Raw genomic sequence first — 21,318 nt, forward strand, 5'->3', positions numbered from 1 at the left:
CGGACGCCGCACCGATCCGCCTGTCGACCTCGCGCTCCATTCTTCCCTCACTCGTGAACAAGACCCCGAGATACTTGAACTCCTCCGCTTGGTTCAGGATCTCCTCCCCGACCCGGAGATGGCACTCCACCCTTTTCCGGTCGATTACCATGGCCTCAGATTTGGAGGTGCTGATTCGCATCCCAGCCGCTTCACATTCGGTTGCGAACCGCTCCAGTGAGAGCTGAAGGTCACGGCCCGATGAAGCCAACAGGACCACATCATCCGCAAAAAGCAGCGACCCGATCCTGAGGTCACCAAACCGGACCCCCTCAACACCCTGGCTGCGCCTAGAAATTCTGTCCATATAGGTAATGAACAGAATCGGTGACATAGGGCAGCCCTGGCGGAGTCCAACCCTCACCGGAAACAAGTTCGACTTACTACCGGCAATGCGGACCAAACTCTGGCACCGGTCGTACAGGGACCGGACAGCCCCGATCAGGAAATCCGGTACCCCGTACTCTCGGAGCACCCCCCACATGAGCCCCCGAGGGACACGGTCGAACGCCTTTTCCAAATCCACAAAACATGTGTAGACTGGTTGGGCGAACTCCCATGTACCCTCCAGGACTCCGCGGAGGGTATAAAGCTGGTCCACTGTTCCACGGCCAGGACGAAAACCACATTGCTCCTCCTGAATCCGAGGTTCGACAATCCGACGGACCCTCCTCTCCAGGACCCCTGAATAGACTTTCCCAGGGAGGCTGAGGAGTGTGATCCCCCTGAAGTTGGAGCACACCCTCCGGTCCCCCTTTTTAAAGAGGGGAACCACCACCCCGGTCTGCCAGTCCAGAGGCACTGTCCCCGATGTCCACGCGATGTTGCAGAGTCGTGTCAACCAAGACAGCCCTACAACATCCAGAGCCTTAAGGAACTCCGGGCGGACCTCATCCACCCCAGGGGCCCTGCCACCGCGGAGCTTTTCAACCACCTCGGCGACCTCAGCCCCAGAGATAGAAGGGCCCCCCCCGATGTCCCCAGACTCTGCCTCCACGTCGGAAAGCGTGTTGGTGGAATTAAGGAGGTCTTCGAAGTATTCCTTCCACCGATCCAGGACGTCCCCCGTCGAGGTCAGCAGCGCACCATCCCCACCGTATACAGTGTTGACAGAGCACTGCTTCCCCCTCCTGAGCCGCCGGATGGTGGTCCAGAACCTTTTTGAAGCCGTTCGGAAGTCATTCTCCATGGCCTCGCCGAACTCCTCCCATGCCCGGGTTTTTGCCTCCGCGACCGCCAAAGCCGCGTTCCGCTTGGCCTGCCGGTACACATCAGCTGCCTCTGGAGTCCTACCAGCCAATAAAGTCCGATAGGCCTCCTTCTTCAGCTTGACGGCATCCCTCACCTCCGGAGTCCACCACCGGGTCCGAGGGTTACCGCCGCGACATGCACCGACCGCCCTGCGGCCGCAGCTCCGGTCAGCCGCTTCAACAATGGAGGCCCGGAACATGGCCCATTCGGACTCAATGTCCCCGGCCCCCCCCGAGACATGATCGAAGCTCTCCCGGAGGTGGGAGTTGAAGCTCCTTCTGACAGAGGGTTCCGCCAGACGTTCCCAGCAGACCCTCACATTACGTTTGGGCCTGCCAGGCCTGACCGGCGTCCTCCCCCACCATCGAAGCCAACTCACCACCAGGTGGTGATCAGTTGACAGCTCCGCCCCTCTCCTCACCCGAGTGTCCAAGACATGCGGCCCCAAGTCCGATGACACGACTACAAAGTCGATCATCGAACTGAGACCTCGGGTGTCCTGGTGCCAGGTGCACATATGGACACCCTTATGCTTGAACATGGTGTTCGTTATGGACAAACCGTGTCTAGCACAGAAGTCCAACAACAAAACACCACTCGGGTTCAGATCGGGGGGGCCGTTCCTCCCAATCACGCCCCTCCAGGTCTCACTGTCATTGCCCACATGAGCATTGAAGTCCCCCAGGAGGACGAGGGAATCCCCAGGAGGAGCGCTTTCCAGCACCCCCCCCAGAGACTCCAAAAAGGGTGGGTACTCTGAGCTGCCGTTTGGTGCATAAGCACAAACGACAGTGAGGACCCGTCCCCCCACCCGAAGGCGGAGGGAGGCTACCCTCTCGTCCACCGGGGTGAACCCCAATGTACAGGCGCCGAACCGAGGGGAAACCAGTATTCCCACCCCAGCTCGACGCCTCTCACCAAGGGCAACTCCAGAGTGGAAGAGAGTCCAGCCCCTCTCAAGGAGACTGGTTCCGGAGCCCACGCTGTGCGTCGAGGCGAGGCCGACTATATCTAGCCGGAAACTCTCTACCTCGCGCACCAGCTCAGGCTCCTTTCCCGCCAGCGAGGTGACGTTCCACGTCCCTAAAGCTAACTTTTGCAGCCGAGGATCGGACCGCCAAGGCCCCCGCCTTCGGCCGCCGCCCGTCTCACACTGCACCCGACCCCCATGACCCCTCCTGCGGATGGTGAGCCCACTGGAAGAGGGTCCCACGTTGTCTCTTCGGGCTGTGCCCGACCGGGCCCCATGGGAAAAGGCCCGGCCACCAGGCGCTCGCCATCGAGCCCCACCCCCGGGCCTGGCTCCAGGGGGGGGCCCCGGTGACCCGCTTCCGGGCAGGGGCAACTGAGAACCATTGTTGTATTTCTTCATGGTTGGTTTTTTGAGCCACTCTTTGTCTGGTCTTTCACCTGGAACCTGTTTGCCTTGGGTGACCCTACCAGGGGCATGAAGCCCCCGACAACATAGCTTCCAGGATCACTAGGCCACGCAAACCCCTCCACCGCGGTAAGGTGGTGACTCAAGGAGGGGCCTGTGGTACAAAGGTAAAAAAGAAAATGCTGACAAACCAGCAGCACCTGTAAATAGGGCAGTTGGAGTTTCCTGTTTCTGCTATATGCATTAACATTGCATATTTATTTATTTATCAGACACTTTTAACCAAAAGCATCTGTACAAGTATCTCTGCAGTGTTTCACCATTTCAAGAATTAAATTTGGGCGTGTAATTTTTTTTTTTACGTGTCTCGTGGCCAATGTTAAATCATCCTTCTTAGTAAACGTTCTCTCTCTTTCAAACCAGCCCATCAGACAGAAAGGTCTCTACCCATCTTTCACAAGAGATCGAGACAACACATCCTCAACTCATCTCTGCACCATGTAACTTCCCTTCTCTCTCTCTCTCTCTCTCTCTCTCTCTCTCTCTCTCTCTCTCTCTCTCTCTCTCTCTCTCTCTCGGTTTCTTAATTCAAAGGAGACTTGAGTCATAAAGTGTTTAACTGTTGCAAAAGCAGGGCATTTGTCATGGTTCTCTACTTGTAGGTTTCAACATGACAAAAGAGGAATTCCGCTTGAAACATTAAACATTTAAATATGTGGTGATCCCCCATCATGACTGGGCAGTAAGGTAAAACAGTCCTGGGGAATGCCTTGCCCATCCCCAGTTATCAACATCTCTATTGCCACCTCTATTCCAATGGACATGCATTGCCACAAACGTGAATCTAACCAATGGAGTATCTGAAAAAAAATCTAGAAAAAATTTGCAGCAAAGTGTCCAAGTAGTTTCAAAATGTACTCGTGTACATTTACTTGGAGTAACCCATTCGATGACAGCATAGACTTTTGATATTTTGCCGCTAATGTTTGTGTGTGTGTGTGTGCACGCGTGCGTGCGTGTGAAATGGGAGTGGAAAAGGTGGACTGCTAAGTGGGAGTCAGGTGGCTGAGCGGTTAGGGAATCGGGCTAGTAATCAGAAGGTTGCCAGATCGATTTGCGGCCGTGCCAAATTACGTTGTGTCCTTGGGCAAGGCACTTCACCCTACTTGCCTCGGGGGGGAAAGTCCCTGTACTTACTGTCTGTCGCTCTGCATAAGAGCGTCTGCTAAATGACTAAATGTAAATGTGATGTAAGTGTGACTGTGTCTTGACCATGCTTGGACGGACAGTTACTCACTTCCTCCCCTGAGTTTCATGGGGGTTCAGCAGGAGGGTGTGAGAGTGGAAATGTGCATGCGTGTCCCTTTGGTGGTCATGGTTGGGGAATATGTGTGCGTTTAGCGTGGGTGGAGGTCTCAATCTGTCACATACTACCCTTTTCGAATCAAACACGTGACACCTCAGATGGGCGTCATGACGATTTCTCGTCTTGAAGAAGACAGGCTAGCCGATGAAGACCTTCAGACGCTCGATCAAAGTATTGAGATTGAGATTCTTAGTTGGGAACTCAGATCATTTGACAATCACTGCATCGTGAACGCACATGAACAGAATGGCCCAGACTGTAGGATATCTAAAAGTATTTGCACTTATCAATTAAACAAGTACATGTCTGGTTTCTAATATATCATAAGGTTTCACTCCCTTTTTTTTTACAAACTTCCTTCCCCCCATTCCGGTTGGCTGAGTCAGCATGATCCTGACCACGCCTCCTGTCTACACCCCCCCCACATAGCCTCACGCCCACGCACACAAACTCTTCTCATTTTCTGTATGTTTTTATGTATGCGTGTACTTATTTGTACATTTCCTGTCATGACGTGAACCAAGTGGTTGACTGCAAGACACTGACCACCTGCCTTTAGAAATGAGTTACAGTAAAACATGTTACCGTTTGAGTGAAATATTGCTCTCAATCCACTAGGGGGATGTCAAGAATCGTTTTCAGTTATCGTTTTTGCCAATTGCTAAAACCCACTTCATGAAATGTTCAACCATTTTCTCAAAACTTTTAAACAAGGAACCAAATATTCTGCACTACATAGGTTTTGTAAACTACATTTACAAAACCTATGACCTATAAAAACACTGACTTTCAAACCATCAAATCATTATTTCTGATCATACACAGCCAATCAACATATAAACCATTTGGAGTATTCATTAGACACAAAAACTGCAACACAAACAAAATGAAGAACATGACATCCAGAGTATGTAGTTACAGAACCATATGTTTATTGTACATAGTGAACACATTTTGTAATACAGTATAATAATCACAACGTATTACTGTGAATTAATTGCACACTGTAAGTATTGTAAGTGATAAAATTGTTTTTATATTCTGTTGCATGAGAATACAATAGGTACAATAGTCCCTCCCAAAAAAACTGAGAAAACTCTAAATGAAAAGCATATCACAGTAAACTCTAAAATGTTGTGCAATTGCAAGGTCACTGTGACTCTGAACTGACATTCTGTCCAATTCGTTTGATCACATTGTTACTGTAAAAACAGGTGTGAACTATTTGAAACAATCTTGTGTTAACGATATGGCTGTTGTGTGTTTATCTTTTGCCGCCTGTGTTTTCCATTGTGCCAAACCAGTGCATGACAGTGCGAAATGTGTTTTACTGAGATTGTGTGTGATTGAATGAATACAATTAGCAAATGGTGTCTAAGTACTTCAAGGTTTTGCCAAGCTATTCAGATGAACTGCGAATGGAGAGTGAGTGAGTGAGTGAGTGAGTGAGTGAGTGAGTGAGTGTGAGAGAGAGAGAGAGAGAGAGAGAGAGAGAGAGAGAGAGAGAGAGAGATTTCCCGTCTACAATCAATCTGAGAGCATGGTCGAGCACATTCAACTTCTTTCACAAACATTTACTTTCACTTTTGGGAGAATTTTAAATGTGTTGGCTATCATCCACAGCTGTTTCAAATGAACGGGTTGGTATTCATTCCAGCAGTAGTCTGATAACGACCCATTCATTTCAATCAGGTGTGTTGGAAGAGGGAAACATCTAAAACATGCAGGGCAGGGGGTCGCGAGAGACCGATCTATGGTGCGATGCAATAAATGCATTCCACATTTATCGTAGACATCTTCAGGAAAGTGGGTCAGTCTGAATCGCCAAATTGGCATGTGACGCTGCTGGGTTTAGGGGGCAAGTGGAGACAGCTGAATCGCAGTGTACTTGTTGTGACAATAAAGTCATGTCTGACCTGGCTTGTGCAATTGATGTCGAATCACCAGGGGCTTTGTGTTTGGTTTGGACTGCATCCTTTAAGGCTTCCAAAGGGTTCCAGAAGAACGTGGCCTTCACGGCTTTCAGCTATTGAAGTTATACGACTTCTCATTGGATAAGATGAGAATCTGAAACCCTCATTCATATTAGCCACATAAGGATTGTCATATGCTTGAGGACCTACTTAGAAATGTGTAGTGTTTGTGCCTACGCCAGTCATAAGAATGATATGTGATAGCATTTCCTGTGCATTTCCTGTGTGCAATTAAGTGACAGGCCAGGGGACACATGAGGCCAAATTGATGAGAAGAGTCCGGAATGATCGCTCGAGGTGGACGACCCAGCCAGAGCGATAACAACACGTCTTTGTTTCAACAGATGGTGTTTGTCATTCTCCTGGGGAGAGCACCTGTCTGTCCTACCACGCTTGCCTCGCTTTCCTTAAACAACACGGACACTCGGACAACAATCGGAGAACCGCGTGCCCCTATAAAAGCCTCCCGATAGCTTCCCTTCTCACTACCGACTGGATGCCCCTCTGAGTCGTACCGTACCTGCCTCCTCAGATTCTCTTTTCTCCGGATCTTCATCTTCCCAAGACACAATGCATGCCGCCACTGCCCTCTTTATCTGGACGTGTCTGGGAGTCACTGTCCTCGCCAGCCAACACAGGGAGCCATGCCGTAAGCCCTTCGGGTGATCACCGGCATAGCCAACTGCGACAGTTGATCATTTGCAACTCTTAATTTGTGTGTGTGTTTTGCATCCTGAGAATCGAGCTAAATGTTGAGATGAATCTTGAGTGAGAGAGAAGTAAGGGGGGTTCAGGTGTCTAATGTTGTTGTAAAGTTGGCTTCAACTGTTTGAATATGCCTTCTTAACTCTTTTATTTTAATTTTAGAGTCCCCTAATCTCACAGGGATCCTATCAGTGGTAAGTAAAACGATTAGCCTTTTCTGTCCTCTGGATTAATGTTAAGCGGCACATCAATATATCATTTTGCTCTGGTCTTTCTCATATTTCATTCTCCTCTCTTTCAATTCCCCTCTCTCTCTCTCTCTCTCTCTCTCTCTCTCTATCTCTCTCTCTCTCTCTATCCATCGCTATCTCATGTACAGATGAGCTTTAAAGGCGAACACAAGGGAACAGGACACTACACCTATGACCACGAGGTGAACAAGCTGCGCTTGACGATGAATGAGACCCACAACGTCAACAACACTCTGAATGTGGATCTTCTGATGCTGTTCGAAGAGGTAAAACCGTTTGGGCACAGACTGAACAAGGTTAAGCGGTTGAATGTACACGTGTGCGTTGAGGATGACAGTGTAGGATGCTTTTGAAGGCCTAACGACTCATAGAGGGACACGTCTTGAATCTCGTCATGGTAATTCACACCAGCGTTCTCTGCCTTTTTGTTTTGGTAGGGGGTCTTCTACGAGATCGACATCAAGAATCAAAGCTGTGCCAAAAAGTCTTTGCTGGCAGCTTCTCATGTTTTGGAACTCCCACACAATGCCAAGTTTACTGGCAACTTTGTTCTGGGAAGTGCGTCGATGCCAGGGGAGGGGGTGAATATTAATGTATGGTCAGGAGTGGTACCTGTGGAAAAAGGTGATTCACAGTTCTGTTCATGAATGCCAATCTTACATTACATTTACATTACATTTAGTCCTTTAGCAGACGCTCTTATCCAGAGCGACTTACAGGAAGTACAGGGACATTCCCCCGAGGCAAGTAAGGTGAAGTGCCTTGCCCAAGGACACAATGTCATTTGGCTCAGCCGGGAATCGAACTGGCGACCTTAAGATTACTAGCCCGATTCCCTAACCGCTCAGCCACCTGACTCCATCTTACGCCAATCTTACTCTTAGCTTGAGACAGTACGTTTGAGTAAAGCCTCGGCTGATGTACCCTACAATGTAGCAATGTTATGAGGTCTGTCTTTCTTCTAATTCAGGACATTATATCGTGTCTACATCTGCGGATCATTGCTTGCCTTTGAGTGCCGTTTTCTTCAGTGACTCCACAAGTCTCATCTTCAGGTAGCTGCTTTTGTCCAATAAAGCATTGAACACTTGTGAACATGACACTTTTTTGTATTTACAGAAGAACTCCTTTTAGGGTGGATTTCAAAATGTTGACTTTGCTCGGAAAAGCACCCGCATGCCCAACAGCACACCTGCATTCGTGACATTTGTGCTTATCTCTCACAGCAACATGCAAATTGAAACTGAAATCAAGGAGCCGGAACTCTTCCTGCTCCCCGCGCTCTGCGAGGGAACGGAGCTCGAGGGGACCTTGGACAGCTTCTACGCTCTGTTTGACTAAAGAAGAGAGCGACAGCCCTTCAGTGTGGGAGGCCACCCGAAACACTCGACGTCTCCACTACTTTCATGACTGTGTTTTGAGTGTTTTATCGCATGATCTCTCTAGTTAGACGACACTCTATCCTTGTATGTTAGTCCCCCCCTGTGAGGATACGGCATTGGGAAGGGTTGCATGGAAGGGATTTTTCAATATCAGCGCTTACACGGGGTTAAGGCACCATAACTTTTGCACTCCACAGATTTTGTTTCCTAAAACACTAACAATGGTTGGCTGGCAGATCAAAGGGGCTACGCTTACAATGTCTGTATGAATAAGCAAAGAAATAATAAAATGATTAAGCTTTGTTCGCCGTGCTGTTTTATCGTTTGTTTCAAGGAAATGAAAGTCAAATCAGATTGTGTTCCATCCAGCTTCGGAGAAAAGAGAAAGGGCTCTCTTTCTCTCTTTCTCTCTGTCTCTGTCTCTTTCTCTGTCTCTGTCTCTGTCTCTGTCTCTGTCTCTGACTCTGTCTCTGTCTCTCTCTCTCTCTCTCTCTCTCTCTCTCTCTGTCTGTCTTTCTCTCACACACACACACAAACACCCAAGCACACACTCTTATGTCTCTCAGCCTAATCACAGGAATTTAAATAGTCACAGCCTTTTCTGTTATGAATTAGCCATGCCCTTGGTTTCAAATAATGGTCAGGCAACATGCGTTAGAGTGGGGGAGTGTTGAAATGAGTAAAAAGCCTATACTGCATGTAGCCTTCCCTCAGAAACCATATATTGTACCTGACATGAGATTGGGCAGCAAATGCTCGACTTCAGGTCAAGTATATATATACTACCCATACTGTGCTAAGCAGGCAGGGAACAACCATAGGGAACAACCCCTAGCTTGCTTTCAGCAGTGGAACTAAAATAAACCAGTAGCTGTCCATGGTGCTGCACCTGTTTTTCGGTCAACTACTTAAACATGCTAGGACTTGCATTGGCCTCAAGGACATTTTTGCTCGGTAACAGACTTAAATAGTTCAATTTAGACGTTGTGAGTTGCAGCATGACGCTGCGGAGAGTGACATCGTGGGACAAATAGGTCTTAGTGACTGTCTGTGCGCTCCAATTTACTAACAGTCTTGGTATTCAGGCTGTTCAAATCGAGCCATGTCACGTGTCCCCGGTATTGTTGGCAGTAGGTTAGGCTGCCACAACAAGAACATAACGGGACAGGAGTCAGAGGCTGAAGACTTTAATCAAAAGCCGTTTTATCGTATTGTAATAGTAATTACATAGTAGTCGTAATTCGTGTAATTATCATTTATTTAGCTTAACTGGATAATGTGCGGTCAAAAACCATGGAAACGTCGCTATTAGATCCTCTACAAATGCCTCTATAATTAAGTTGTAGCCTGCTGAGGGGTTTTATAACCATGGCAATTGCACACTTAGCTACTGAGTACGTTTTTTCAGACTTTTTATTGAAAGACCCAACAGAGTCGAAGTACAAAGGGGTGCGCTTGGAGCTGGCAGCGGACAAAATAGTAACATTCATTGGGGTTGGTCTCCCTTTGTTACTAATATCTCTTGCATTTGCTCAGGAAGTATCTGTAGGTAAGTTTCATGTAGCCTTCTAAGGCTGTCTCAACAAGAACAACATATGAATTTTGAGATGCATATTTTGTCGTCAGAACACACAGCCAAATAAGGATTTCGTAGGCGGTGTCCTTTGTTGCAGACAGTCATATGCTGGCCTCATGCATCACATATGCGAATATGAATGAGCTTTGTAGCCTTCAAACTGCCTGTGTTTTGTGGTGAATTTTCGCATTTACGCGACGATAACATGATCCATTCGATTTATTTAGGACACAGGCCATGTTGCAGATCTCCTAAGCAACAGCTTACGACCACCTAATCCACGCCCTTCTTTTACTGTACTGCGAAGTCCTTGTTTACTTTGAACAGTGTTTACGCGCTTTCTTATGCCTACTTAAAGGATTTTTTTTTTCTCTTATCATGTTCAGCAGATGCAATATGACGTCTATAGTGTGTCATGACAGTTGGTGCTACGCAGTAGATTGGAAGCAGTCTAGCCAGCAACATGTCACAACATATGGATACAATTGTCACAGAACATAATTCGGAGTAAAATTGGACTCAGTAGCCCAAGGCCCTTAATAAGATACGGTTAGAGGTTAGACTACATAACTGGAAGCAAACATGTTAGAGATATTTTTAAACTGTAGGTTAATGTCACAGCTTCTTTGACCATTCCTCAGTTTGATTGTGATTTGTTGTTGTTGAAGAAAGCTAAACTCATTCTTCTGTCTTTGTCTTAGGTACCCAGATCAGCTGTTTTGCCCCCACCAGTTTCTCCATGCGGCAGGCCATCTATGTAGACTCCTACTGCTGGGCGGCAGTGCAACAACAGCAGCCTGATGTCGACGAGGCTCAGAGTGCACCCTTATGGCTGCACAAGGTACTGAAGACAATACCAGCACAGAGCGGTGGTCTGAGTGATTTGTTAGAGTGGCCCACTAGCTGCTAGGGAATACTATTAACTGAGAAATGGACTGCATTTATACAGCATTTTTCTACTTTAGCGGCACTCAAAGCGCTTTACAATGTTTGCCTCTCATTCACCCATTCATACTCACACTCACACATACTGACAGCAGTGAGCTACCATGCAAGGCGCCTGCCCATCGGGAGCAACTTGGGGTTCAGAGTCTTGCTCAAGGAGGAAACACATAGCCTGGGTGGAGTCGGGGATCGAACAGCCAACCTTGCGATTAACAGACGACCCTCTCTACCCCCTGAACCACAGCCACCCCTGATAATCAGCCATCCATTGTTCAGTGATCTCATTCTGACATTATATTGGGCCTATGTTTCACCATAGGCCCTAGGAGCCTTAAACTATATGAATAAGGCCTACTTAGTCAAGAGGGTCAGGACTTGTTGTTCTGGCAATGGTATGTGCTGCAATTTCACAAACCACACGTCAAGGAGAGCTCTCAAGAGTGTTCCATAATGAAAATGAGCCAGCTCCATATTTAGGATGAATAAACCCATAATTCACTATTTGTAAGTGGCCAAATTGTCAGGGCATTGTGAAATCAACAATCGTACACAACGACAAGAAAATAAACAGCCTTTTCATGTGTTTTGGGAAAGATAAAACTGTTCTAAAAGAAATAACCATCCCCTAACAGAACTCTCTCTCTCTCTCTCTCTGTTTCTCTCTCTCTGTTTCTCTCTCTCTGTTTCTCTCTCTCTGTTTCTCTCTCTCTCTCTCTTTCTCTCTCTCTCTCTCTCTCTCTCTCTCTCTCTCTCTCTCTCTCTCTGATTCCCCAGTTCTTCCCCTACATCCTGCTGTTAGTGGCCATCCTTATGTACATCCCTGCCTTGTTCTGGCGCTTCACGGCGGCACCCCACCTGTCCTCAGACCTCAACTTCATCATGGAGGAGCTGGACCGCTCCTACAACCGCGCCATCACGCTGGCCAAGAAACTGGCTGCGTTAGACTCCAAAGACGTACCGGAAAACTCCCACAGGTAGGCACTCTGCACAAGGTTACCTCAGCGTGCCTTTGTGTTGGGAACAGACTTGAATACACTGGTTTTTTAGTCCATTGTGGTATGAAATTGAGTGTATGCTTAAGGCAGAGATAGAGCTAGCGCATTCGATTTCTCTTCCTAATAGAGTACATGACGGCAGGGAAATAGCTTGAACACAGCTTGAATGCCCTTTGAACAAAAGCCGTGTCTCGAATAAAAAATAAGATTCTCACTGGCAGACGGCCACAAACAGTGCAGAGTGGTGTTACGGCTCAAAGCTGATGATGCAAGGAACGAAAGGAGATCCACGGATGAGATTTTTTGTAACAAAAAGAGGGGACCAGAACTAATATACTTCTGAATCCAGTTGAAGTTGACACAGTGGAGGGATTTAGAAAAAGACCAACATAAATCTTTGAATAGAAGGCACTTTGAATGACTTGATATCCCCTAGGCACCTGTAGGACACTTCTCACACACGGTGGGTGTTGATGTTGTTGGAAGCAGGACAAAAGAAGTCTGTAGAACGTCCAAGCGCTGTAACATATAGCCTGATACACATACCTACATAAACTGTGTGTTGTGTGTGCCATATCAGTGCCTTGGACCTGACAGAGGGCTGCTTTAAGTATAGCCTGATACACATACCTATACCTACATAAACTGTGTGTTGTGTGTGCCATATCAGTGCCTTGGACCTGACAGAGGGCTGCTTTAAGTATCCCCTGGTGGAGCAGTATCTGAAGACCAAGCGTTCCTCCCGCTGGCTGGTGGTCAAGTACCTGGCCTGCCGGGCGTTAACCCTGCTCACCCTCCTGCTGGCCTGCCTCTACCTCGGGTACTACATCCGCCTGGCCTCCCTCACCGACGAGTTTGCCTGCGACGTGCGATCGGGGCTGCTGAGGAACGACAGCGCCCTCCCAGCGGCGGTGCAGTGTAAGCTGGTGGCAGTGGGGGTCTTCCGACTGCTCAGCTACATCAACCTGGCCGTCTATGTCCTCCTGGTGCCCCTGGTGGCGTTCGCCGCGCTGGGCCCCGCCCGTCAGAGCTCGCGTTTCCTCCGGCCCTACGAGATGCTGCCGGCGTTCGGCGACCTGGACATGGCCACGCCGTTCTACAACGACCTCAGCGTCTACCTGCTGTTCCTCGAGGAGAACCTGAGCGAGCTCAAGTCCTTCAAGTGTCTGCAGGTGGGTCACGGCGCTCGTGTGATGTCGAGTGCGAGTTCGAACGGTGGTTTTGGGGGGGTGTGTCTGATTCGCTGCATGGGACGTTCCAGGTGCTGGAGCTGCTGAGAGAAGGGGGCGGGGAGGCTTTCGACACCATGTGTCTGCTGCGCGCGCTGGGCCAGGTGAAGACGGATGTGTCGGACGGTACAAAACTGCACATCGGTAAGGACGGCTCAGACGTGGCTGGGCCCGGGGAGGAAAATAGCTCCACTGAGCTTAAAGGTAAATATAAAAGGAACCTCGATGAGCCCAGTACAACATGGCTCCCATGTTGTGAGCTGTTGTTGATCAGAGACGTCGTTTCATGCTGGATAATCCTTTCTTCTCTGGCAGATGCATCTACCTTGCTTCTGGATGATGATGATGTGAAGAAATCGAAGGACCGAGGCTGCTCTGATAAAAAAGAAGGACAACAGAGAGTTCTTTGATTCATTGTTACAAATGGACAGAAAGTAAAATGGGTCCAGTTAATAGCTTGTATCGATTTTTTAAAGCTACTGTTGTCAGGAACTTTTAAGAGCACTTAGTCTGTTTTTCTTCTCCGTTTGAAATGTAAGCCATATGCAATGACTCTGAGAGCTCAAAGCTTCTTTTATTCCATGGCCCTTGGTCTTTGGCCAACTTTTATTCAGGTATGCTGTAAAAGGTCTGAAGGTGTTTTCATTCACGGTCAAACTGTAAGCTTGCATGTTTGTACTTCTACCTTTTTAAACATTTGATATTGTTTGATAGTACAAGTGCTGTTTAATAGCAGATCAAATAAAGACAACTTCCTAATACCACCACCCAGGCTATATTGGATGTAACATTTAGAGCAACTGTGTTCCCCTAATAACTCACCAATTGTGTAAAAACATTTTTTTTTATGTTGTTTATTATATGCATAATTATTGTTCAGACTGTGGCCTGAATAATAGTTGTTGTTGATAATGACATGTATTATAGTAGTGTTCTTTATTCTTCAGAATGCAATCACAGCTATACAAATCCTGCTGTGATGACATTAAATGATTATCCAGGTTTTAGGATACAATTATAATGCAAATGAGTGGGGGCTCACAGCTTAAATATGCATACAAATAACATATTCAAGCAGAATACAGAACACTAGGTCTATGCTATAAAAGCATTTGTTCAGGACAATGTTAATACTAAACATAGCTTCACCATTCTACTTTACACCTTTCAAATACATTTTCAAAAAGCAACTGGTGTCATTTTTTTTTGTTCACATCCAGTTATAAGGTAATAAAAAATAAATGTATATCTTCCAGAGAATTACAACAAAAGCTCTCTTCGATCCTTTTTTATAGAGGAAAGGGTGTCTGTTTTGATGCGTATTTACAGCCCTCATTGTCTGACGACTTCAAGTGGAAACATATGTACAGAAACAGCATACCTCATACTCAACTACACCATTAGAAGGTATTCTACAGCTATTGTAATATAACTTTCAAGTTCCACTAAAAGAAACAAATAGACAAAAAAAGTGTTTGAGGATTGGGTTAGCTCTGATTGTTGCATTAAAGCAAATGTATCTGGATAGGTGGTATTGGTCATGTGACCTAATTGCCAATCAATGCAAAACGATTGCCAGGTGTGTTTCACAAATGGCGGATTGATTATGACCAAGTGTGACTGCCCAAATCCATCATTCAGGTTGGAAGGGTTAGCTCTGTGGTTAGAGTGCATGACTTCCAATCCAGAGGTTGGAGGTTCACATCCCCCAAGGTGCTTTTGGATGAAAGTTCTAAAGAGGGCTTTTCTTAAAGATACATTTGAATTCCGAAAAAGGAAACACAGTGAGTCCCTGGTGTCTTAGTGGATAAGCTGGGTACCATGCAGGCTGCTCATCTAGGTTTGAATCCAGCTGTTTGAGATGAACACCCTGATTCCTTTCTGTCATGTAAAACACAACTGTATGTCTGATGATGGATGTTTCTAAACATTGCGTGTGAACAATGCATCGTACAAAAGAAATTATAGACAACTTGTACATACTGCCATTTATTAAAGATTACTAATCAGTCAAGGTCAACTATTACAAAATAATGTTAGATGTAACATTATATAATGAAATGTGAAGACATTTCAAAATGGTTTGAGGAGATGTAAACCCTAAAGCCAGGGGTCTGGACCAGGTCAGCAGCACATTACATTTACATTTAGTCATTTAGCAGACGCTCTTATCCAGAGCGACTTAAGTACAGGGACATTTCCCCCGAGGCAAGTAGGGTGAAGTGCCCTGCCCAAGGACACAACATCATGTGGCACGGCGGTGAATCGATCCGGCAACCTTCTGATTACATTTAGTCATTTAGCAGACGCTCTTATCCAGAGCGACTTACAGTAAGTACAGGGACATTCCCCCCGAGGCAAGTAGGGTGAAGTGCCTTGCCCAAGGACACAACGTCATATTGGCGGGGCGGGGAATCGATCCGGCAACCTTCTGATTACTAGCCCGACTCCCTCACCACTCAACTCAGTTTGGTCTAGCACTCATATGGTTATGAGAAATAGATATTGAAGCGCTGCTGGATCTCTCCTCTGCAGAGAGGACAAGATGGCCGCTTGCTGGGGCACTCCTCACACACCAGGTGCCCACAGGGGATGAGGACCACGTGGACCCACTCCTACAGACACACCTTACAGGTCCGCTCCCTCTTCAGACGCTGTAGCTCCTCCCGGTCTTGCCTGGTTCGTCCCCCTGCAGAGGAACAGAGAAATGGGACTGAATAAAGCAATGAGTGGTCATGGGTTAATGATGTCCATAGCTACTGTGACAAAAATGGTGATGTTGTATATTTCATGAGAGAAGAGGACCACAAACTCCCATCTGTTAATACCATAGTAATACACATAATAATATTAAAACAATTATTTGAAACGGCAACTAAATACCCCAGGACTGTCTTGGAACATTGGAACTCTGGTCCAAATCATTGAGAGGTCTGACAGAACTCCTGCAAAATAAAGAGAATCTGACAATGTAATACTGACATCTATCATGGGATCGACATGTTGTCCAAACTACTGTGCCTTGGGCATCACTTTACATTAAGGTTTCAATAACTCCTTTGCAACTACATAGCTACAGACTCTGTAGCTATGTAGTACAGAGAGTTAGCCTGACGTTGTCATACTCATAATTCTAGTCAGAATATGAGTCTGAGAACTCTCCATTGGGCTGTGAGTGTTTTGATTGGTCCGAACAGCTCCTGTTTTTCCCCAACCGAGGTTCCACAGACCCAACTTCCCGACAATTTTCTTTGTGGGCGGGGCTAAGTTGGGCTAGCAGCCAGGCTAACAGAGAGTAGTGACATTGTAGTTACATAGGAACTGTTATGTAGTTGCACTTCATCAACATTAAGCAGTACAAGTTATTACTATTCAAATTCAGCAGTTTGGGAATGGGAAGGCTGAGATTGAGCTTGATAAACAACATCAAAACAAAGCCATCAACACATAAATGCTGCTAGCAAGCAAGTTGCACTAGTTGCACATAGCAAGTTGCACTTGCTATGTGCTCAAGTGATAGACCTCGATCCCATGGATTAACATTAACTGTTGTTGAAAGCAACCTCAGCAGGCAAGACACTGACCCGGAACATCCAGCAGCAGGTCCAGTGTCCTGCCCCAAGTCCCCCTGCAGGGGAACACATTGGACTGAATGGAGCAAAACATGTCATAGGTTGATGATGTCTGTAGCTACTGTGACTTGACACATTTTGATGTTAAGGAGAAGACCCTGAACTCCCATCTGCTAATGCCATAATAATATGACAAGTAATATAAAAACACTTACATGTAGTAAGCTAACCACGTACTGGCCTGGTTGGGATCCTGGTTTCCTTAGTTGTAATGTTAATATAGTAATCCTGTAAAATAGATAATCAGACAAAGTAATACTGAGATATATCATGGGACCAACAGATGTAATCCAACCTCTCTTTACATCAATGTTTCATGAACTCATTTGCAACTACATAGCTACGGATAGTAATAATGTTGTAGTTACACAGGAACTGCTATGTAGTTGCATAAGAAATGTTATGTAGTTATGCAGTCATTAATATTAAGCTGTAAAAGTTAATATGAAAATTGATGAGGATCTCTCTAAACAGACAGATCTGCTCCCTCTTCAGACCTTAACTCCTCTTGGTCACTGCTGGTACATCCACCTGTAGAGGAACAGACAGATGGGATAGAATTAAACATTTGAGTTGTGTTGATGATGTCCATGGCTACTGTGACTTGATAAAGATTTAAATGTTGTCCATTTCATACATGAGGAGAAGATGACAAACTCCCATCTACTGATACCACAGTAATACACATAATAATATAAAAACAACCAAATACCTGAGGCCTGGCTTGGAACACTGAGATTCTGGTCCCCATCATTGAAGGGTCTGCCAGAACTCCTGTAAAATGAAAAGAATCAGACAGTGTAATACTGAGATCTATCATGGGACCGACATGTTGTCCAAACTACTGTGCCTTGGGCATCTCTTTAAATTAAGGTTTCATTAACTCCTTTGCAACCACATAGCTACAGATAGTAATACTGTTGTAGTTACACAGGAACTGCTATGTAGTTAACTGTTGTTTAAAGCGACCTCAGTAAAGACGATATACTAACCCTGAATTTCCCGTTACAGGTTCAGTGTACTCCCCCCACACATAAGGCAGGTTGCATGACTTGTCGATTCACTGCACTGGTACCTAAATACAACAATTACATTGTTTAGTTATTTTTTTGTAGGAGCCAGAATTATTAGATTTGGGTTGACAGTGTCTCATACTTTTTTCAGTTTGTCAACCCCACTCAAGTGGTTAACTTAACTGAAGTCATCGTTGGAAACTCTTTGGAAAAGGGCATGCACTGTAAAAAATAAAAAATAAAGACTTGGCCGGTGATGAACCATCTGTCTATCACAGTTTATCATGGGCTAACGCCAACGCCATGTATGCCTGTTTCTGCCTAATAGGATGCTGAATGGTCCAAACCACTGTGGTTCAGACCTGGGGCTCGTTCTTCGTACGTCGCTGAATTTAACATGAACCCAAATTAATCGCGCATTGCTGGATAGATCCTTTAGCACAGCGAGACAGGCTAGGCCTACTATTCCTTTTGAAAGATAGCCTATCTGTTTTCTTGTGAGGGCTTCCAAATCCTGTCTCGCAAGGTTAACTTGTGGCTGGATTTTGGCCTTCTTTGTTTATCTTTGCAATCATTATTTTCATGTCAGAATCAGAATACAGTTTAATCGGCAAGTAGTTTACAAGACAAAGAATTTACTTTGGTGTGCCGGTGCATTAAGTAAACATATAATAATTATAAGAAATGTAAGAAATGTCAAATATTGTCAACAAAATACTAACAACTTTTTATGATAAAAAGTAAAAGTATATTTTGTAGCAATGCTAAAAGCACCACCGCGTTGTAGCTTCCTGTTCGCGTTGTCGCTTTTCTGAACCTTTGGTGTTAAACCCTTTAAGCTGTGCAGTCGAGTCTCACTTAATGACAAAGACAATAGTTTTTACCTGATTGTTAATTTACCTTAAAATTGTCCATCCTAAATTGTATGATCAGTTTTTATGTTGGATGTCGTGCTAGAGTCGTTCTCTATCTCTCTGTTAGAGTCGCAGAGCTTTGACGTAATTATTTAAAGTTACTCGTTGACGTTGCCAAAATGAGCATTCATTGAATAGGCAGGCCATCTGTTCAACTGAAATCAATCATTTTTGTAAAACAAACTAGCCAATAATAACTTAAACATGAAACTTACTTTTTACGTTTTGGTTGGTTGGTTTGATTTGGGTTGGTTTGAGGCGTCCACCATCCACACCATCGTGATTATTTGTTCCCAACACAATCTCATTAAAGACGTGTCAGATAGCTATCACACGCAGAAAATGTCAAAAAAAGGAAAAACAGGTCTCCAGAAATGCCAAAATAAGAAATCCACAATAGGAAAATACAATGAAAATACATAAACTCTAGATTAGGGGTGGGCAATCCTGGTCCTCAGGGGCCACTGTCCTGCATGTTTTAGATGTTTCCCTGCTCCAGCACACCTGTTTCAAATGAATGGGTTGTTATCAAGCTCTGTGGAAGCTGGGTAATGACCATTCATTTGAATCAGGTGTGTTGGAGCAGGGAAACATCTAAAACATGCAGGACAGTGGCCCCTGAGGACCAGGCTTGGAGAACCCTGATCTAGACTAACCCCAAAACAAGGGCTAAGAAACGATATACTCCAGGATACTCCACTAAATAATCCAGAAATCAGGAGTCCAACACCAACAGGAGTTCTGCAAAACAATCTCGGAAAGGACAGGTTTAAAGAAGTTGAATTCTGAAGTCCAACAGTAGCTGAAGTCAAAAGGATATGATCGTGATCAGCTACTTGCCATAGCAAACTTGAGGAGTGAGTTTTAAGGCCAAAATTCTAGCAGACTGCTTTTTTGGTAAAAAACAAAAGTCCTCCAGAAGGTCGGATTAGTAAGTAAGTTAAGTAAAGTTTATATGTATAGCACCTCTCGCAGATAAAATCACAAAGTCCTTCAAAACAAAATGCAATATAACACTACAAATAAAGAATACAGGAACATTTTAAATAGAACTAGAAACATGACAGACAACCACAAACACCCCTCAACTAACTAAAAGCCTGCTTGAATAGCAAAGTCTTAAGTTGCTTTTTAAAAGCTTTGACAGAAGTTTCAAACCGTAGAAAGGGAGGCAGGGCATTCCACAACCTGGTTTCAGTTCCCGAAATCCTTCTGGAAGACTTTTTTTTATCAGACCACATTGTGGTTCATTTAAATGAACAGAAAGTGCCGTCCATAGCAAAGGCCAAAGAGCAGGCCTGCAGCATCACCGCACAGCTATCTTCTTCTACCCGCTGAAACAACTGTGTCTATACACACCAGGTTAGATCTTGGCGGACCACCCCTCTGTACTTTGGTTGGGGCACCTGACTAGTGTGCCAAGTTAGTTTAGTGCCTGTTAGGTTAGGAGTAGGTACTTTGTTTGTTTCTTTGGTACCGTCCAGCCCCTTTTCCCAAACATACCACTTGTTGTTGCTATAACTATCGTTATTACCGTGGCGAATAAAGCCCTGCTTGAAGGTAGCTACTTTTGTGTTTTGTGCCTTGCTCATACATCTGGAGGGTGTTTGGGCCCCTCCTACTAGAGGTAGATTGTAACAATGACACGGCACACAAAACAAAGAACTAACAGAGTATTAACAGAGTCTTGTCTCTGTCAGAGCTGGTCAAAACTGCAGCAACTCTGAAGCCTCAAAGTTACACGTTTTGATGCGAATCAATGCATCTGTTTGATGCAACCAAGGAAACGATGGAAACAGACCTGGTGGTGAGATAATTGGTAAAAATATTAAGTTAGGCACTTAACAATGTGCAATCAGTATTCTAAATGTATCCATACAACACTTGTACGAAATGAGGGTTTACCAACAGTCCAATGGTGCCTGGCGTTTAAGAGGGGGTTTACCAACAGTTCAATGGTACCTGCTGTTAAAGTGGGGGTTTACCAACAGTCCAATGGTGCCTGGCGTTAAAGTGGGGGTTTACCAACAGTCCAATGGTGCCTGGCGTTAAAATGGGGGTTTACCAACAGTCCAATGGTGCCTGGCGTTAAAGTGGGGGTTTACAAACAGTCCAATGGTGCCTGGCGTTAAACTGGGGGTTTGTCCACTTACCAGCGAAGCAGTAAACAAGGCTCACTTTCCCTTTTTAGACCAACCAAGACCACTGGAACTGCAGTAACCAATGTGCAGTGTTAGCATAATTTCATTTTGTGAACTAACCCACTATAACTAATAATTCATAACACTCACCCTAGTTATCCTGACACGGCTTGTATTGACCACCCACCCTAGAACTCCCAACGAACCAAATAAGTAATTAATCAGTCAACTGAGCAAGTAACCAATAAATGTCTCTGAACTATTGAATCAACCAACCATGACCCCTCAACAAACTAACCAACCAATCAAAAAGCTGACCCATCAATCAAACAAACACTCCTACTAGCCTACCTACTTACCACCTAACCAATCAACCAACCTAACACCTTTACCCACCAGGCAGCAAAGCAAGCACGCAACCAATAGACCAATCAAGTGGACAACCATGGTTTTATCTTTATTATATACAATCTTAATTACATACATATGAAATCATGGCATAATGTGACTTGACAGTAATACACTGGT

The 21,318-nt window shown here is 45.4% G+C and overlaps 2 protein-coding genes and 1 long non-coding RNA gene across 10 annotated transcripts; 2 read left to right on the forward strand and 1 right to left on the reverse strand.

Annotated features, from left to right (window-relative positions):
* The first annotated feature begins 6,472 nt into the window (after positions 1-6,472).
* Positions 6,473-8,653, forward strand: epd (ependymin). The gene is made up of 6 exons (XM_047050493.1): positions 6,473-6,656; positions 6,875-6,906; positions 7,092-7,229; positions 7,401-7,587; positions 7,934-8,018; positions 8,190-8,653. Exons 1-6 carry the CDS (start codon positions 6,578-6,580, stop codon positions 8,302-8,304), a joined length of 636 nt encoding a protein of 211 aa, XP_046906449.1. The 5' UTR covers positions 6,473-6,577; the 3' UTR covers positions 8,305-8,653.
* Positions 8,654-9,346: 693 nt separating this feature from the next.
* panx1b (pannexin 1b) lies at positions 9,347-14,282 on the forward strand. 3 transcript variants are annotated; one of them, XM_047050479.1, is made up of 6 exons: positions 9,347-9,894; positions 10,623-10,762; positions 11,641-11,840; positions 12,532-13,033; positions 13,123-13,294; positions 13,406-14,282. In XM_047050479.1, exons 1-6 carry the CDS (start codon positions 9,714-9,716, stop codon positions 13,498-13,500), a joined length of 1,290 nt encoding a protein of 429 aa, XP_046906435.1. In that variant the 5' UTR covers positions 9,347-9,713; the 3' UTR covers positions 13,501-14,282. The 3 variants fall into 3 exon arrangements, with proteins under 3 accessions (XP_046906435.1, XP_046906436.1, XP_046906437.1); XM_047050480.1 differs by lacking the exon at positions 9,347-9,894 and adding an exon at positions 10,266-10,525; XM_047050481.1 differs by lacking the exon at positions 9,347-9,894 and adding an exon at positions 10,270-10,477.
* Positions 14,283-15,472: 1,190 nt separating this feature from the next.
* LOC124488027 lies at positions 15,473-19,771 on the reverse strand. 6 transcript variants are annotated; one of them, XR_006958584.1, is made up of 9 exons: positions 19,306-19,771; positions 18,865-18,975; positions 17,715-17,797; positions 17,435-17,496; positions 17,220-17,253; positions 16,878-16,950; positions 16,675-16,718; positions 15,974-16,035; positions 15,476-15,779 (listed from the first exon to the last, which is right to left on the reverse strand). It is a non-coding gene; the product is annotated as an uncharacterized LOC124488027 (long non-coding RNA). The 6 variants fall into 6 exon arrangements; XR_006958582.1 differs by lacking the exons at positions 18,865-18,975; positions 19,306-19,771 and adding an exon at positions 18,636-18,747 and having other exon boundaries at positions 15,473-15,779; XR_006958583.1 differs by lacking the exon at positions 19,306-19,771 and having other exon boundaries at positions 18,865-19,121.
* Between the last annotated feature and the right edge of the window lie 1,547 nt (positions 19,772-21,318).

Source organism: Hypomesus transpacificus, unplaced genomic scaffold, assembly GCF_021917145.1.
Source record: "Hypomesus transpacificus isolate Combined female unplaced genomic scaffold, fHypTra1 scaffold_116, whole genome shotgun sequence".
Lineage (NCBI taxonomy): Eukaryota > Metazoa > Chordata > Actinopteri > Osmeriformes > Osmeridae > Hypomesus > Hypomesus transpacificus.